Source organism: Protopterus annectens, chromosome 8.part0 (assembly GCF_019279795.1).
Source record: "Protopterus annectens isolate FY-2018-M chromosome 8.part0, PAN1.0, whole genome shotgun sequence".
Lineage (NCBI taxonomy): Eukaryota > Metazoa > Chordata > Ceratodontiformes > Protopteridae > Protopterus > Protopterus annectens.
Genome location: NC_056741.1, coordinates 1209048754 through 1209067897, shown reverse-complemented (window position 1 = coordinate 1209067897; position 19144 = coordinate 1209048754). Strand labels below are relative to the sequence as shown.

General features: G+C 38.6%; 1 protein-coding gene across 2 annotated transcripts in view; it reads right to left on the bottom strand.

Annotated features, from left to right (window-relative positions):
- Positions 1-19144, bottom strand: part of LOC122809313 (guanylate-binding protein 1-like) — a 543787-nt gene that overhangs the window by 194564 nt on the left and 330079 nt on the right. For both annotated transcript variants that reach the window (XM_044080711.1, XM_044080712.1), the window contains one exon: positions 11167-11447. In XM_044080711.1, coding sequence (XP_043936646.1) covers positions 11167-11447 — 281 coding nt within the window. The remainder of the gene's footprint in view (positions 1-11166; positions 11448-19144) is intronic.

Genomic DNA, 19144 nt, shown 5'->3' with positions numbered 1-19144 from the left:
GCCTCCTAGAATTTTAACAGTATTTCCCTCAGCATTTTTACAAGGCTTTAACTACTAGGGTGCAAAGCATATTGGTACCACAATTGGATCATGCACTTATCTGGTGAAAGTATAGTCACTTTCCAGTATTTTGGCATCTCTTCACCACAGAGGCATTGGTTAATTTTGTGAGAAGGGATAACAACACCTCTACTAGATTCTTCAGAATTACTGGGGCATCTCAACCAAGCCTTATGTGTTATCTTTTTTTTTTTTTTTTTTTAGTTCTTTTAACAGCCTACCAGCTGTCTTTTTGTCTATCAAACTGCCTATTGTTGTTTTCTGTTGTCCCCCTGATTCACTCCTCTCCTATCTGCTCAATCCAGCACCCATTTTTTCTTTTGTGAATACTGAGCCAAAGAATAAGTTCAGAAATTCTGCCTTAACTGCATACTCTTCCATCCTGATAAGCCACTGGAACTCTGTCTTACCTTTTTTTTCCCCAGATTACCCAAACAAACTGTTCTTTTCATTCTACTCTCTCTGACAAGTTCATTTTTTATGTTTTATTTCATTTTCCTTCTTTCTTGTGATCACCTTCCTAGATTCATCATATCTCTTTTCCTTACTCTTTCCTTCTTAAGTCTCAGATAATCATTCTTTTCCCCTCACTTCCACCACTACATTTATGGTAAATAAACCGCATTGTTTATCTTTGTTTTAATTCTGCTCTTCAATGCTAGGCCAGATTCCATAATTGACGCTAGTCTAGGCAGGATGTAATAGAAGAGTCTTTGTGGGTTCTGCTCAAGCAGCATTATTATGTACCATCACATCACAATTGAAGCTTATTAACTTTAACTTGGGTAACTTATATACAAACTGGCTACATTCATTCATACATGTTCACTCTCTGGCTGCACTTTAAAAATGGCACTGAGTATAGCATGTGCTTGGTATTTATATATGCAAGTTCAGTCCTTGATATGTTTCTTAAAGATACAGTACACACACGCTGGTCTACATCCTCCATCTTTGAGAAATAGATCATGTAATGGTGAGAATATCAGTTGACTTGCAAACAATAAAAATAGCTCTTTGTCATGCAATTATACAGAACTAGGTACTATATATACAGTTATGTCCAGGTTGCTGTGTCACACTAGGTCTGGAAGTATGACCAAATCATGTGACATAAAACTGAGAATTAGACTTAGCAACTGGAACCATCTCTGCTGAATGTTTAACCTTAGGAATACTGGGAACATTCTCAGGAATGGAAGTAGAAGGTAAGACGCATTCTGGAACGGGAAAGTTGTCTGGGTTGCTCTGAGATCTAGAGTGTGTATCCCAAGAGCAATGCTGTGATAATGATTTTGGTACAGGAAGACGAAGTCTGCGATTTCTCCTGTACTCCACACCCACAGAGTCTGTGAAGTAGGATCTTGGCTTGGTACATATTTCGCAGTATGTATGCTCACTGTTTCTCCTTCTTTCAATGGATTAAGAAATCAGCTTGATTTAATAATTGGGCTCTGATGGTTCTGTTGTTTTTAGCTTTAGGCCTCAATAAACTGGCAGTAATAGGCAGCGTTGTTCTGGTTTGTCTGGATAGAAGTCTCTGAGCAGGCAAGCCAAGTATATCATCATGGGGTAAGTTTCTGAGATTAAATAATTTCATAAAGACATTGGTACTACCATGCTTTGACCTTTCAAGTAATTGGTTTGCACTCTGCACTGCACGTTCAGCTAGTCCATTTGACTGTGTATATTCTCAACTACTAGTAATCTGTAAAAAGTCCCATTCTCTTGCAAATTTCTGAAACAACTGACTAGTAAATTGAGTACCACTGTCAGAAATAACTTTCTATGTACTACCATGGACTGAGAAATGATGTTTCAACTTAGTAATAACAGTAGTGGATGTTAGATTAGGTAGTAAATCAGTCTCAAACCAGCTTGACTAAGAGTCTACCAGTACTAAGTAATGCTGATTGTTCCACTCGAATATGTCAGTGGCTACTATTGACCAAGGTAGTTTAGGAACTTGACTTGGCTGAAGGGGGTGTCTTTGAAAATGTTTATTACTATTGTATAATGCATAAGAAGAAAGTACTTTATCGATGTCTTTCACTAGTGAAGGCCAAAATACTAGTTCTCTCGCCCTTCTTTTTGGAGATTCTGAACCTGGGTGGCCACGATGCAAAATCTGGATATATTCATGTTGTAAGGAAGTAGGAGCAACAACTTTAGGACCTTTGAAAATAATGTCATCTGCCACCAACATCTTATCTCTGTAAGGAAAATAGGTATGAACTTCAGGTGGTACACTAGATTGCTTTGACGGCCACCCAACATTAATGTAGTGGTTATGCTTTTGCAAAACTGGATCAGTCTTTGTATGATCTCTCAGCTCATCAAGTCTTGTGGTAGAAAAATTGCACACTGCCATTATGTCAAAGTCAAAATTCTCTGCGCCAGGCTGTTTTCTGGGCGATCTGTATAAGGTATCAGCCAGATAAAGAAGTTTGCCTTTTGTATAGACCACTTTGAAGTTGTACTCTTGTAATTTGGGCATCGTTCTTTGTAATCTCGCTGGAGCTTAATGCACAGGCTTCCTTAGAATAGTAACTAGAGGTTGGTGATCTGTCTCAATCTGAATAGCTCAACCACAGATATAATCATTTAACTTAGAATATGCAAATACTACTACCAAAAGTTCTTTCTAAATTTGAGCATACTGCATTTAAGTTTGGGTAAGTGTTGTAGATTCACAACCTACTGGTCTGCCTTCATGAAGAATAACTGCACCAAGACCAAATGTTGAAGTATCACAGAAAAGAGTGACTGGTTTATTGACATTATAGTATCTCAATATAGGTGGGGTGACAACTTTCTGCTTAAGGTCTTCAAATGTCTTCTGGTGCTGTTCCAACTAAGATCTCGTAACATTTTTGCACGTCAGCTCTCTTAAAGGTGCTGTCAAACTCGCTGAAGTCTGGTATGAACTTACATAAATAGTTCACCAAGCCAACGAAATGCTGTAGAGCTTGAATATTAGCTGGTGCTGACATCTCAAGAATAGCTGCTTTCTTGTATGCGTCTGGTTGTAAGTCACTGCTGGTAAATAAATGACCTACATATGTAACTTCTGGTAGGCTGAATTTACAATTCAGAGGATTGAGCTTTAAGTTCATTTCACGTGCTCTGTCTAGAAATCTCTTAAGATTTCTGTCATGCTCTGCTTCACCTTTGCCTACAACCAACAAATCATCTACTATTATGGCACAAGGATAACCTAAAAAAATTTGCTCCATTACACGCTGGAAGACTTCACTTGCAGAATTTACTCTAAATGGCATCCTCAGGAATCTATATCTGCCAAATGGGGTACCAAAAGTCATTGGTAATGAGAATTTGCGATTAAGCATTACTTGCCAAAATGAACTTTTTGCATCCAAGGAAAAAAAAAAAAAACAGTGGCATTCGGTATTACAGCTGCGACCTCTTTGACTGTACTCACTGGATGATGCGGTTTCTTCAATGCTTTGTTGAAATCTCTTGGGTCATTACATATTCTGATTTCGTATGAGCCTTTTCTGTGAGCTGCTACCATGGACAATACCCATTCAGTTGGTTCTGTAACTGGACAGATTACACCTTGCTGCACCATTTTATCCAGTTGAGCTCTGACTTTATCCTGCATAGCTATCGGAACTTTTCTTGCTGGTCTGATTACTGGACTGACCTCTGGGTCTAACTTCATAGAATACACAACTGGAGGTTTGCCCAACTTGTCATCGAAAACATCAGGATACTCTGAGAAAATGGCTTCAGAAAAATTGGAACTAGGATATGCGCTTATATGATGAACTTCTTTGGTAAAAGAAAGCAGATTCATTCTCAAACTGTCTCTGAGACCCAGTAATGACTGCACAGGTCTTCGACCTACATAGAATAACAAGCTGTAACAGTTCCTAGCCAAAGAACATGAAAGCACTACTTATTTATTTATTATTTATTTCATTTTACATTTGTTGACTGGGATTGTCCAACTGAGCTGAGAGCCATTTATCAGCGGCGGCCTGGGGAGAAAAGCTCCAAAATATTATACAATTTTCATTATAAATTAGCATTAAACATCAATGTTACATGATTATTACATGGCATTAAGTAGCAATACAATGTTATACAGTGTCAATAATCTGGAGTATAACAAAACTATTTCAAGATGTATAAAAATAAACAGGTCATTAAGATGAATATAATTTTTGGGGTAAGTGGTTAGAAAAACCCAGTTTTATCATAATGTAGTTGCATGAAGGCAAGACAATTACACTAGAATTTTTTTTTTGAGGCAATTTGCTTAATAGATTTTAGAAGACAGTAGAAAGAGTAGTCAAAGAAGATTAGAAAGAACTAGTGAGAAGAGCGATTTAAAGGCAGAAAGTAGATTAAGGTATGAGAAGTAGGGGATGTTTAAGCAGGGAGAGTGCAGTGGCAGGACCAGTGATCTTTGGTGGCTCTTTTAAATTGTTTAGGATGTGTAAGGGTCCTGATTTCTAATGGGAGCCTATTCCAGGCAATATTGGGGTGATAGCTGTAAATGTTGCGTCCAAATTTAGACTTGGGTTTGTAGATTTGTAGTAGGTCTTGGTTAGAGCTTCAGAGAGGTCTGGAGGGAGAATACTGGGAAATGAGAGGGGACAGTGCTGGGCAGTAGGAAGGCTAGTATAGGATAGAATGGATGATCTGGAGCTGAGAGAGAAGAAACTGGTAGGATAATTCAAGCCAGTTTAGGTGTTTTAGAGAGAGACAGTGATGGGATTTGTAGGTTTGTTGGGGAGCAAATCTAGCTACCTTGTTGTAGGTAGATATAAGTTTGGTCAGGAGTACTGAGTTAACATTTGTGAGAATTTGAGAATTGTACATTAGACTGGGTAGAAGATAGGTAAGAGAGAGGATAATATTGGCTTCAGAGGTAAGAAATTTCTTGTTACGGTAAAGGAGCCCTAGTTTTGAATGAGTCTTTTTGATACAGTTATTAACACGCAAGTCAAATTTAAGCTGATCGTCAATGGTTACACCTAAGAGCTTAGTGCTGGATTCTGCCTGAATGGGACTGTTATTAGTGGACTGTACGGAGAAGGAGGGTTTAATATTGTTGAACGTTTTAGGTAAGAAGAGGAACAACTTTTTTTTTAGGGTTAAGGATAAGCTGGTTGTTGGGAGAGCCATGTTTCAACTAAGTTAAAAGATCCCTGAGTAGCTGAGAGGAGCTTAGAGGGAGAGTTGGCTTTGGTGATAACTGTAGAGTCATCCGCGTATTGCACTAAAGATGACTGAGGACAGCAGGTATAGAGCTGATTAGGAAAGATATTAAAAAGTAAAGGCCCTAGGATTGACCCTTGAGGTACACACATTTTTACAGGGAGAGGAGGGGAAAGTGCAGAGTGCCATCTCACTGATGAGATCTATCAGTGAGGAAGCTGGAGAACCACGCAACAGTATCTGAGGGGAAGTTGAGGTTATACAGTTTGTGCAGCAGAAGAGAGTATAAGATAGTACTGAAAGCTTTTGAGAGGTCCAAGAATAGGCAAGAAATAAGTTTATGGTTTCCATGGCTATACAGAGACAGTGTTGAGGAAGGATAATAGAGCTGTAGTGGTGCTATGTTTGGGTCTGAAGTCGTGTTGAGTGGGTGTAAGCAGATTTTCCTGTATTAGACACTGCATAACTTGTTTATGAATACATTTTTCTAGTACTTTAGAGAGAAGGGAGAGGATAGCAATAGGTCTAAAGTTGGAGATATTAGAGGAGTTGCCTCCTTTGTGTGTAGGTAGAGTGTAGCATTGTTTCTAGATGGAAGGGACTTTAGATTCAGAGATAGAGTGATTAATTAGAATAGATACAAGGAGAGCAAGAGAGTCAGGTGCTAGTAGAAGTGGAAGGAATACTGTCAGCTGATGCTGAGCATGGTTTTAATTTAGAGAGTAGAGTTTTGATGTAGCTAGTAGGTACAGGTTTGAGGGAGAAAGTGTTTGAGGAGATGTATTAGGAGTAGGTTAAGAAAAGTTGGAGATGTTAGTATAGAGGAGCTTGGGTTAGGGTTCAGTAGCTTAGATATCGAATCAATAAAATGGGTATTGAAGATAGTGGCAGTTTCTTTAGATGTCTTGTCTGGGCACGGACTGGGGGAGCTAAGACTACCGGGATGTAATATTTGGTTAATAAATTTCCAGAATCTTTACTTAACTTAATTTAACTTAGTCTTCAGCTTGAATTTCTTCACCTCCATAAGCAACAAGTTCCACACTACTAGCCACATTGAGTTGTTCATTAGTTCTCACCTTAGCAAATATATCTGCCAATATAACATTACACTTTGAACCAATGTCTACTTTGAGTTTGGTGGATTTACTATTGATCTGGACAGTACAAAACACTTTGTTCTTTGCCAATAAATTCACTGCATCAACCTTGTCACCAATTACTGATACAGTATCTACATAGAAAGTGGACTGCAACCCCACTTGATCAATTTGCTTTTCTGAGTGACCCTTCTTTATAACTGTGTGGGTTTTAATTGATTTGCAAAATTTTTGAAAATTATTCCATTTTTTACACTTGTGACATTGCTGACCAAATGCCAAACATATCTCTCTTTTAGACTCATGATTGGCACCACAATTGCCACAGTTAACAATAAAGATGGATTTGAGTTTTTCCAACTCAGGCTTGTACTGCACTGAGCATGAATCTTTCTCAGAACCTGCTGGAAAAATATGGGGTTTCCCTGGTGAACCAGCAGGGGGCTGTGGTACCATGTGCTTAGGCCTATTTCTGTTTGCCATGTGTTGCATGTTATCTACATTTGCTCTGGAGCCTGCTGAAACCATGCTCTTATCACTTGCAAGTATACTTGTGTGCCTCTCTGTAACTTCACGGATTTGACAAATCTCAATGGCTTTACTCAATATTTAATCACTGTCATGAAGCAAAATCTTTCTCACAGCAGCACTGTTAATACCACACACAAGCCTGTCCTTTATTAACTCATCTTTTAAGTCACACATTTTAGCTTTGTTTCTCAGGTCAGTAATATAAGCTGCAAAAGTCTCCCCTGGTTTCTGATCTCTTGTGTAAAACAAATGCCTCTCTAGGGTTGCACATTTCCCTGAATTTGTGCTTCAAACACTCAGGGTCTTCCCTTGATTCGGCCTGTACAACAATATGACAATTTTCACCTTCTCCCTCATATACTGCTGGTGCATGCACAAATAAACACTCTCTTTCAATGGCCTCTGACCCAGCTAGGTTTAACAAAATGAATGCCGTGGTGCGTGCATCTTTGTCAGAATAAGCTTGTATAAAAATGTCGTACTATTACTCAAATACTCTCCAATTTTCTGCAATATTCTGATCAAATACAATTGGTGAAAGCTTTCGAAATCCATCTGCCATATCAGCACATGCCAGTGAAGGGTTTTGCAAATATGCACGAACACAAACACATACACATAAGCCAAAAATGTATGTCAGTATCTGTAACTTTTCCCAGTGGCACAAGTCTGAATAACTGAACTTTGCGAAATAAGTCTCTCACGCACTGTAATACCCTCAAAATTGCTGCACTGCAAGAAATCACCTCTTATAAGAAACATTTCAAATAAGTGCACTGTGTGAATGAACTGGGCAGAAGAAACTCAGAGTAAGAAACATTTCGAAGTAACTGCACTTTGTGAATAAACAGTACACAGCACACTGAAACTTCCCCAAAATGGCAGTACCTTACTAGATTATTCTTTACAGTGCAAAAAAGACTCTATAATTGCAGCATTTTGAGAACAGACACACCCAGCACAAGAAACTCTTCGAAATGGCTGTACTTTGACTGCACTTCACAAAATACTTGCACTTTGCACACAAATAAACTCTTCGGAATACATGCACAGTATTATACTTCAAAGAACTCTAATTGATGTCATAGTTATGCCAAAACACAGCACCTTGCCAAAAAACATGCAGTTGCCTTGCTTTATTTATGCTTAATGTGCCCTTTCTGCCCTCATTATATTAGTTTTGCTTGTTTAATCTCTTTTCATGCCCAGTGTACTTTTCTTGTGCTCATTTTACTCTAAACATGCCCATTTTGCTTTAAACATACTCGTTTTCCTTTTCTGATAATCATTTTATCAAATATCTTAAACATTTTGTTTAATTAATAAACCTTTTGTGTCTCTCACTTGTTTAATAATGCAGTCTGTGTCCCTGTAATGCTCTGTTTTATCTTTTTTATAAAATGAAAGTTTTCATTACATTTGTTTTTTTTTCTGGCCCTTTTTTTGTGCTCGTTTCTCTTAGTTTACCTTCACTGTTATCTCTGCACCTCGTAGCTCCGAATACAAGTCTCTGGAATCCCTGTTCTGACACCTTGTCATTCGTCCAGTCAGAATGTAATAGATGAGTCTTTGTGGGTTTTGTTCAAGCAGTTTATTAACTTTAACTTAGAACTTATATACAAACTGGCTACATTCATTCATACATGCTCACTCTCTGGCTGCACTTTCAAAATGGCACCGAGTATAGCACGTGTTTGCTATTTATATATGTACATTCAGTCCTTGATATGCTTCTTAAAGATACAACACACACACTGTTCTACAACAGTTATAAAAATAATTTGTTGATGTCATCCTACAGTGAGAGCTGGTTCCCCTCATTGAGGCGTCAGTAGCACATTGGCTGGCTCTTTAAATAATCTTTCTTACATTATTCTATTTCTCTATTTTCTTATAATGCCAGGCCTTCATTTTGCTTATCTGCCTAGTATTCTTTTCTACCACACTATGAAACCATTACTAATGGCAAAGATGGCAAACATTCCTTCGGCTCTAGATCATTTACCTCTTCTTTGTAGGAGATTACAAGCATCTAAAATTCTTATTTTTCTGCTTCCTTCATTAATTCATTCTTATACCAACAGCTGATGTCAGCTTTGTTCAGTGATATAACCAATACATATCTACTGCAGATGTGGACACTGGAACACCCTAGTCTGCTCTAAGAAGGGTGAATCTCCAGTGAGCACAAACCTTTTCCTATTCAACTTCAGCTACTGGTCAGCCTGGATGTGGACTTAACTTATTCAGCTACTGGTCCTCTTTCTCCCTAACATTTCTATTACAGATACACCAGTCTGGAAGACACTTCCCTCTGAACTATTGTAGGTCCACACCTTCCTATTCCTGTGTTGTTTTCTTTGGTGCAAATTCTGCGTGTGGTCAGTGACCCTGTCTGGTCACTATGCCTGGTGTTTCTGACACTAAAAGGTCCCTGCTCCTCAGGTTAAGCATCTAAGGCTTCATTCAACTTTTTTGGCTGCTTCTTCTTCACCCCTTGACCCTTTTCTTTGGCATGTCAGACCATCCAGTGTCTACAATATTCTGGGGTCCATCTTCTTCCTCTTTCAACTCCTCCTCCTCCCTTGGGGGCTACTCTGGCTGCACCCTCACTGTCTCATCCTCTCAGTCTCCTCTTCTTGCCTTGACATCTTCCTGGACCTACCCTAATTTGGGCGTCTTTCCTCATTGGACGGTTCCTTGCCTGGGATGTCCTCTAACTCTCCTCTACTACAGATTCTTCTTCCCCCTGACTTCCTCCACCTACAACCCATTTTTTCTCTTTCATCAGCTATAACAACATCGTCCTGAACTTTGACACCATTTTCCTGAGCTGAACCACCTCTCTCTCTCCAACATCCCAAAACACCTATAATTTCTGCAGCCAGCCTGTTCATATAAGTCCTTCAAACAAACAAACAAACCTCAGTTGAAATCTAACCCATCTCACTTTCCTCTTTCCCAACTCTAAACATTACCACTATGGTTTATTTAGAGATTTTTAGCACTTATCTAGGCCTATTTACCTCAGGTATTTTTTGACTAACCACCATTAACATATACCAGACAAGCCAATAAGTAGCAGGCAAGCCGTTAAAACCTAACATAGTCTAACATATACATAAAAAGAAACAATACAAAAAAAGGAAATTAACAGTCATGCGTTTTGAATGAGGAGTCCTACAGATACTTCTTCCTTAATTTATAGTTAAACTGCAGGCAAATGGCTAACCTGGCAAAAGGCTAACCTGCTCTATCAAATATCCAGCATACAACACAGTTACTCCATGCTTTAAATGTTAATTCACAAATTAAAATAAAACAAAAACAAGACTAAAATGAGAATATGAGAAACAAAGCTAACAGCATAAATGTAGCCTCCTAATCCAACAAACACAAAACAAGGCTGCTTTTTACTTTAAAAAGTCACACCAAACATTAAAGCAAAGAATAAAATAACACTGAAACAAACAAATGTGAACATACAAACAAATAAAATTGTAGTCTAATAAATACCAGCAAATGTGATATGTAACACAAAATGTACAACATGGAGACAACATATACTAGCAAATGCCGGCAAATGTAAATAGAAATAAATATATGCTCTACTCTTAACAAATACCAGATAAAGAACTAAAAAAAAATAGCACTCTAAGAAATTGAATCCACAAAACTTTTAAATATGAATCACTCTGCTGTCAACTAGTCTCCAAGAAATCTAAACTGCAGACAAAACATTGTGAACAAGCAGCTGTAACAAGCAAATCTAAACTGCAACTCAAGTAACTAAAAAGTACATGATTACTTTACAAAATGTAAGCCAATTTATTAAAAAAGCAAACAAATTTGACTTAATACAGCAGAAGTTACTGTAGAATAACTCAGTTCTTGATCAGTCACCTATTATTCCCAATCTCCACCAAATTATCTGGAAATTGAATGTGGGCTTCCAGCATGGCAAGTGAAAATCCTACCACTGATTAAGATATGCACTGCTACTGAACTACAATGCATAATGTAATTTAAAGAAAAGGGGAAGTGTCATTGGGTGACCAAATGATAGCAGCATAAATCACTGCAACTACAATGTCCCTTCTAAAGTTAACATAGCTTCTATTATAGTTGAAGACTGAGAAGATGGCTGATAAAAAATAATGCCGGACTGCTTTAAAACATGTTGAGGAATATATAGTTTGGTGCTAGGCATGGACACTGAAATAAATAGAAACTTGAAAAGCCAACAGGAGAATTCAACTACAGTGGGTATTAAATAAAAACTTACCATCAGTTCTCCTTGGTGGGTTCTATCGTCATCCTTAAAGGACCGGTTCATAAAAACTTGAATAGCTTCCTTTCCACAGACTGCGTGCAGCTCTGAGAATTCCTCGATTGTTGCTGTTGGGAACTTTACCAGTCTTTCCATTTCCTTCATGTAGTGTTCATGGGCTTGTCTCACTGCAGCAGAGTTTTCAATCTGTGCAAGAGCAACAACTGCATTCTCTAAGCAAGGGACAGCGCCACTACGGATTGCATCGACATAGGTTACAGCCAAGTTGCCTAGCACTATAACATATACAACAGAAATAAGACAGTCAACAGTGTTAGAAATGCAGAAAAAATGCATTTCAACTTTATGCTAGTTGCCAGTCCAACATTTTTAAGCAGTGAATTGGTCAACTAAAGGAAATTGTTACTCAAAAATATTTTTGAGTACGTGGTGATAGTGGGCATACTAGAAGGTACAGATAATCACAACAACAATAATAATAATATTATTAATAATAATAATAATAAGGTATCCTTGCACCTGCTTAAAGTACACCAATCTTAGCATCAAGTGATACATAAGGAATGGATTTTGTGACTAACAAGCTGCAGGACATAGTACATCTTAACAAATATACATTTGAAGTAAAATGGAAGCTGTATAATTTACCCTACAAACTGAGACAGATACTGAGACCTAAACTCTGAAGCAATAAGACAACATGCAAGCCATGTATCGACATATCTCAATGCCAAACAGCTTGATAACAAAGAAAACAAAAACGTAATGACTTTTATTGAGAATTATCAAAATTAGGAACCTTCTTCTTTGAACTGGAACGTTACTTTGATACTTCTGTCAGTTTTCAGTTATGTTTTAAAGCTATATCATGAGAAAAAGCTCTTAAGTATTATATGTAATGTATCAGAGACGACAATACAACAAAGTCAGAAATTAATTTTTTAAAGAAATCATTTTAGTATGCATATGATAAACAACTGTATTCAGACTTGTGAAATGATTTGACGAAACAGCTATACTGTAACGCAAAGAGAATACCAAAAGATATTTTTCTGGATTAATTCCGATTTTCCAAGACATCCGTCATTTTTCTCAGAATTTTGTTAACAGATTTTTGATTTTATAGTAAACCAAGGTTTTCAGCACAAGCAATGTACATATTATATATAGGTTCATAGGTTGGTACTAGGCTAGTTCCTAGGGCCTAAGCAACCCTAGCCATAACAATTCCCTGGATATTTCTTCCCACAATATTTACTTCTCTGGGCCCCTGTCTAGCAGGGCGAATGACATGATCCCCGGGGTGAATTTCCTATCTCCCATCCAATCAAATAGGTTCTATTCATCCAGGTGGTCTGTTCCAACTGACAGGTTATCAAGCTGCTTGTTCGATCTGACTTAGCATTGCCAGTGTTCCAGTCTTGAGCAAGTCTGAAACTTTTCCTTTCCATAATCCCACCTCCTCAGATCTTGTATGCCACATTCATGTATGAACAGATCTCGGGCAAAGCTAAGTGCTCTACCTTTGCATTTCACATCATATTTTCCAATTTAATCTAAAAATGAAAAAAATATTTAGATTAAACCTCCTTCAGTTCTTCCACTGACATTTTTAATTTTTTTGACTCTAGTTAATTTTTATTTTTGTGTCTTTTCTCGTGTTATGTAGGTAGGGGGACTACCAAGTTCTCCTCACCTATTTCAAAGATTTATAACTCTAATTGCTACATAAATATTCAGTGAGTGTGCATGTTATCTTTCATGTTATTTTTACTATTGCTATTGTTCTAGTGTTATTACAATTATAGAGTGTGTCTGTGTTTCCAGCACTGTCTTCACTACCAACATGTTTGGCACCCTTCTTGTTGTCTCAGGCTTTGGCCTTCAAGGTGATGGATGGTACTGATCACCCCTTCATGTTACTCTAGTTTGTCAATGTTGAATTATCCTTCCTTGACATCATCTATGTCCACCTCAGGGAGGTGGAGGGACAAGTCTTGGTGCTCTTTGACTCTGGCAGATATGGGATCAGCCTTTGATGTTATGGACAGGATGATTGCTTCTTACTCAAGAGAATCTGCACGGTCTCCAATGGTGTCTGCGCCAACACCTGACACCCTGCAGTCTGTGCCTCAGCCTGTTCATCAACTGTACCAAGGTCAGACAGCAGATCAGATGGCCACAAGAAACCTGCACAGGTACATTTACAGTCCTCTGAGGAGATGGCTTCCCCTCTAAACCTGACATTGCAAAAAAAGAGGATGCACAAGATGAGGTGCATAGACTCTCCTACTGAGTCTCTCATATCGAAAATTGACATGTATGATCAAGAAGGTTCTTCCCAATCCCCTATGGAAGATGCCATTTTTTTCTGATACCTTTAAATTGATATGGTAGAGGGGACCATGGCATTTGGACCCATCGTCCTCAGGAAATTAAGATGTATTTTGATGCGTATTGTTCTGTATCCTCTAACTCCTGGATGGCCCCACTTGCCAACAATCTTGTAGATTTGGTCATCAGGAGGGCATGGCAAGAACCAGATTCTTCCAAAGCCATTACCACGAACCTAGATAAAAGTCTTCTGCCATCAAAGTATAGGCAGCACTGGTCTAAGGACCTCTGATAAATTCTTTAGTTGTAGGAGCATCCACTATAAAAGAGTTGTCTGATGATAAAGGTTCTGTCCATCCACCCAGGGAGATGGGCAAAACAGAGAAGCAGACTTGCACCTCTTGTACTTTTGCCCAGAGATTGTTGAACTATTCCACTCACATGAACCACTTGCAAAGAGATTTAGTGGAATGAGCTTTATCACCTTTCAGCAATCCAACCAGACCAGTGTCTAGGAAATGGGAGGCTGTTGTGGGGACAATACTGGGCATCACCAACCTCTTCAAGTGGCTCTTGCATAATGTTGCTGATGAACCAGCTTGTGCGTCAAGCACAAGTATCACAATGAGATGCTAAGCCTGGTTTTGTCTGCATGACTTTCAAAATAACAAAGATATCTTTCACAGATGACCCTTATAATGGCAAATCCTTATTTAGACCCTCTGTGAAAGAAAGACTATTGATGTGTGAGCAAGAAGGGAGGACAATGTCTGCTACAAATGTCAAATTTGATCCTTCATTTATAGCAAACACTTTTTATACCGTTTAAAAGAGAGAAGGTATTTCCTTTTTTTTTTAACTAAAACCTGAGTGCTGTAGTGCTCCATGCAGGATGCAGAAATGGGACCTGATTAGCTGGGGTAGGAGGGAAGGGGGCATGCATTTTATCTGGCCACCAGGTTGATAGGAGCAGTCATTTTTTTTTTTTTCGCTCTTCAGCTGAAGAACTGCAGGAGCCCAAATTAAGTACTGTCTGCAGGAAGCAAGCCAACTGGCATCCTACAGAAGTCCTATTTTGTTTTCTTTGCTCTTCACTTGGGGTGGGGGTGCTAGTTTGTGGCACCGGCTCAGGGTGTTGGTTGAGTCAGCTACAACATCTGCCCCAGCTAGCACCAAATGCAGCAGCTATTTCACCCTGATCCCTCCAGAGACACAGTCCCCAAGAGACACTCTAGTCAGGCAGTGGCTAAGTGGATTTATCTGTGCCTTTCCACCAGTTCTCTTGATGTCCAATTTCTTAAAGAAACCTGCAAATTGCAAAGCCAAGGTGATCCTCATGGCCTTTTGCCAGCCACAGCAAATCTGGTTTCTCTTGTTAAGATCTTACCTGATAAAGCAGCCATGGCTCCTAGATCTTCACTCTTATCTTTTCTCTCACCCATCTGGACAGCCTCATCTTGACTTGCCCAACCTCAGATTAGCTGTTTGGTTTCTCCACTTCTATTACTAGCTAAGGCTCCCTCATTATCTCGCAATGTCATTCACGTAGTTTCTGCATCTCAGAAAGAATCATCCCACAGAGTATACTGAAGTGAATGGAAAACTTTTTTTATTTGGAAATTGGTCAAGGCAGTGACCCTTACTCTATTTCCATTCCTGAAATTCTTCAGTTTCTTTTGCTCTAGTATCAACGATCAGCTGGCTTCCATATACAACTATCATAACGGCTTTGATTCCTATTCAGTAGCTTCTCATAAATTGTGTACGGCCTTGTCAAAAGGTACATTTTTTCTGTGTGCACCGGTGAAAAAACTAGTCCCTCCTTGAGACCTAATCTTTGTTTTAGAAACCTTATTAAATAGCTCCTTTGAGCCAGCTTTTTCTGTGCAGCTAAAAATTCTTGCCCTGGAAAACCCGTTTTTGATGGTAGTTAATTCTGTAAGAAAAAGAATCTCAGAATTACAAGCCATGTCTTCCAGTCCTCCTTATCTAATCTTCCATAAGGACAGGGTATTCCTATGGACTAATCCTTCCTTCATCCCCAAAATCGCTTCAGAGACTAATTTGATCCAGCTTATACATTTACCTATTTTCTTTCCAAGTCATACCAACATGAGACAGTACGTCCTTCATATAAGTGTACAAACATGCACAGACAACTGAGATTCTATCGCCACATATGAGATTCTATCGCCACATAATTAAATTCTTCAGAAATGATACATGGCTATTTGTCTCTTTCACCCCAAACAAGCTAGGAAAGGAAGTTTATAAGATTACCTTGTTCAGGTGCATGTCTGACATTACATCCTTTGTCTATTCATCTTGCATCAAGTCATTGTCAGCCAAACCAGAGGCTCACTCTACCAGACACGTATCCACATTAAAAGCCTTTATGAAGAACTCTTCTGTGTATGATATTCATGTGGTTGCAACTTGGTCCACATTACATATCTTTGCCAAATATTATAAGTTGTATATAATATTTTTATCCAGGGTTTCTTTAGTGACTACAGTTCTCAGTGGTATCTTGTCATGGTACATCCCAGGACAGTAGGTACCTTGGGATTTTGAGCAATCAGTTGGATTGGATGGAACAGGGTAGCTGCGGTGATGCAGTGGATAGTGTTGCCACCTCACAGCAGAGGTTCTCCAGTTTGATTCTCGGCTGGGGTGCCTTCTCTGTGTGGAGTCTGCATGTCCTCACTGTGGTCGTGTGGGTTTTCTCCGGGTGTTCTGGTTTCCTCCCACATCCCAAAGACATACTGTAGGTGGACTGGACATTCTAAATTGGCCCTAAGTGTGAGTATGTGCATGTGTGTGCCTTCTGTGGAAGGTTGGGTGCCGGGCTGGCAACTCAACACCATAACACTCCACTGTCAATTGTTCTGCGGACCTTTGTCCCACTGTGGCGACGCCTAACTGGGAAAAGCTGAAAGAAGAAGAAGAAGAAGAAGAAGCTGGATTGGATGGACCAGATGAATAGGATACTAAAGTTATGAACTTAACATAACTCTGGATCTTTTCATCCTGGTCTGTCCAATATGGCATCCATCCCTCTCTCCCTCAATCGCCCTTCCAGTTCCCTTTTCCTAAGGACCTGAGAAGCTGTTCTGAAGCTCTTCATTCCTTCTTTTATTCTCTTTCAGCAAATCAGTTCTCTGTGGTAAGCAGTAAACTCAGTACGTGGAAAGTAGCTACCAATGGAGATTAAGGGAAGGAAGGGTTTTAAAGACACTTGAGACTGGAGCACTGGCAATGGCAAGTCAGATCAGACAAGTGGCTCAATAACCTATCAGCTGTATCAGATTGGACCAGGATGAAAGGATTGGGGTGGAGCCCTGACTGCATCCCAGGCTACTTGAGTTTGCTTAGCCAACCCAATCCCTGAGGGTTCAGTTGGAGAGAAGAGGTGCAGTGGTATTTTTGGCAGCTCACTTATTCTAGGTGAAGGGAGGGGTTTGCAGCCAATGACAATTGGTAATTGCTGAAGACCAAGGATGTATGTCTAGAGAATGTGCATATGTATCACAAAATGGTAACTGGGCATGACAGCGGGGAGAGAATAGAACAAAACCTCTCTAACGATGTCAGGACCATGCCATATCAGTTTACCTTGATCTTCCCTCTGCACTTTTCCTCTGACTACTTGCACTAAGGATTGTCCCGTTTGTGGGGACACATTTCAAAGGCGTACAATGGACAGGTGCTGGAAAACACAGACAAGATAACTGAGAAGGGGCTCTGAGCCATGGCTTATGGTAGATAACAAGCTTGATGGGGAAAAAAGGGAAAAAAAAAAGAAACTATAGATCACCATAGTCTGCCAGCTTTCTATGTACATCAAGCAGTATTTAAAATGTGCCCGTGAATTTGTTTTTACCTTATTAGTTTCAAATATGCCCTTCATTTCTAAGTCATAAAACTGATAGGAAGAGTACTGAAAAGTGCCAAAATAATATGGATATATTCAGCAAGAGATATGTAGTAATGTAGTTTGCACTTAACATGTTTAACGGAAAGTTACAGTATAAGCATAAGAGCCCCACCTCATTAAGAATACAGTGTAGTTAGGCAGATTAGCTTTAAACTATAATTTTTGCCACTGTGTACATTCACCAAAAAGGGAATACAACATGCACGTTTGTCTTATTTGCAAAGTAATGACTACTGCTTATGTACTTAGTCAGATGAAAATTGCTATGTTTTGGTAAGTCATTGGTGACAGTACTGAAAACTGCCAAGTTACAAAGGTACACAGTTACCAAATGCACAAAGGATCACGTCAGGCAAATGCATATGGCCAAAAGTTCACAACATATTAATTTTATGAACTGAGATAAAATCAGCTTATTGGGGAAAAACCTGTATTTATTTTTAAAAGAAATATGAATCTTAGAAATATGTTTGATAAAGCCGTTATTTCAAGTCGTTCTAGTAAGAATGTGTGTAATAGCAATTTAGGAACCTATTCTACAAATATATGTGCATAATATAAATATTCAGGAAAGAGTCCTTGGTATTACATCAATTATATAGAAATAATTTATATCTCTAGTGGGTATTTTAACTGTAGTTCTATAATGGGTTTGTGTTGATGAATGTTTAACGTGCTGAATTTCACAACGGGAGAACTACTAGGAAATTAGCTATCTGAATTTGTGACCATTTTTATGCAATTCAGACTACGAATATTAAGAACACATTAGCTAGGCATTCAAAGGAATGTAGACTGTTGAAAAAAATTGTTTTATGTATAAGAAAATAAGAATATAACAGTGAAGGGTTGTAATGTTAAAACAGTTCCGAACTGTATATAATATTTTTGGCAAGATCTTTTTTGGGCAGACACCAAACTCGTCTAAAATGATACTATAAATGATAAGTGTAACCCTATATAAAAAATGGTAAAACACTGATTTGTTTTACTGAATCTGATTTGCTGTTTCAAATCATGTGATTTAGTTTGTTGTGCATTTAAATGTTTAACTAATTATATTTAACCAGTCTGATGAAATTCTGTTACTGTCTCAGAATTAAAGGGCTTACTGTTTTAGTGTTTTAACTAAAGTCTGTGGTATTCACTATTTAATTACTTTTATTTTTCCAAATTTGGTTCATTCTTCACACCTTTTGCTCTAGTTATGATATAATTCATAGATAAAATAATTGAAGACTCTATTATTGATAAAGACACATCTAACATAAAATGCACCACTAAACTCAAGGTGGGGCTTAGTGATTGGAAAATAAAAGTAGGAGGGTAGTACCAAAGGTGGTGGTCATGGTGGGGGGGGGGGGGTTAAAAGAACTGGGGGGCGGTTAAAAGAACTAGAAAGAAGAAAAAAAGCTAGTTGATATGACACAACCACCACCCCAAAGGATAAAAATAAAAGAGGCAAAAAAGAAGAAGAGGAGAAAGGAAATATCTGAAATTCATTTACAAACTGACTATATGCTTGCCAAAAATCAGAGTGATGAGGAAATTAATAATATTTATCCGCCACCTCAACAACAGTGAAAAGGAGGGAAGCAGATGGATGGGGTGCAGTATAAACTGATCCTACTGTTTTACTTAGCTGATTTGATTGCTCTGTTGTATTAATTCCATTTGGAGAAGTCAGTCTTCATTAACAGT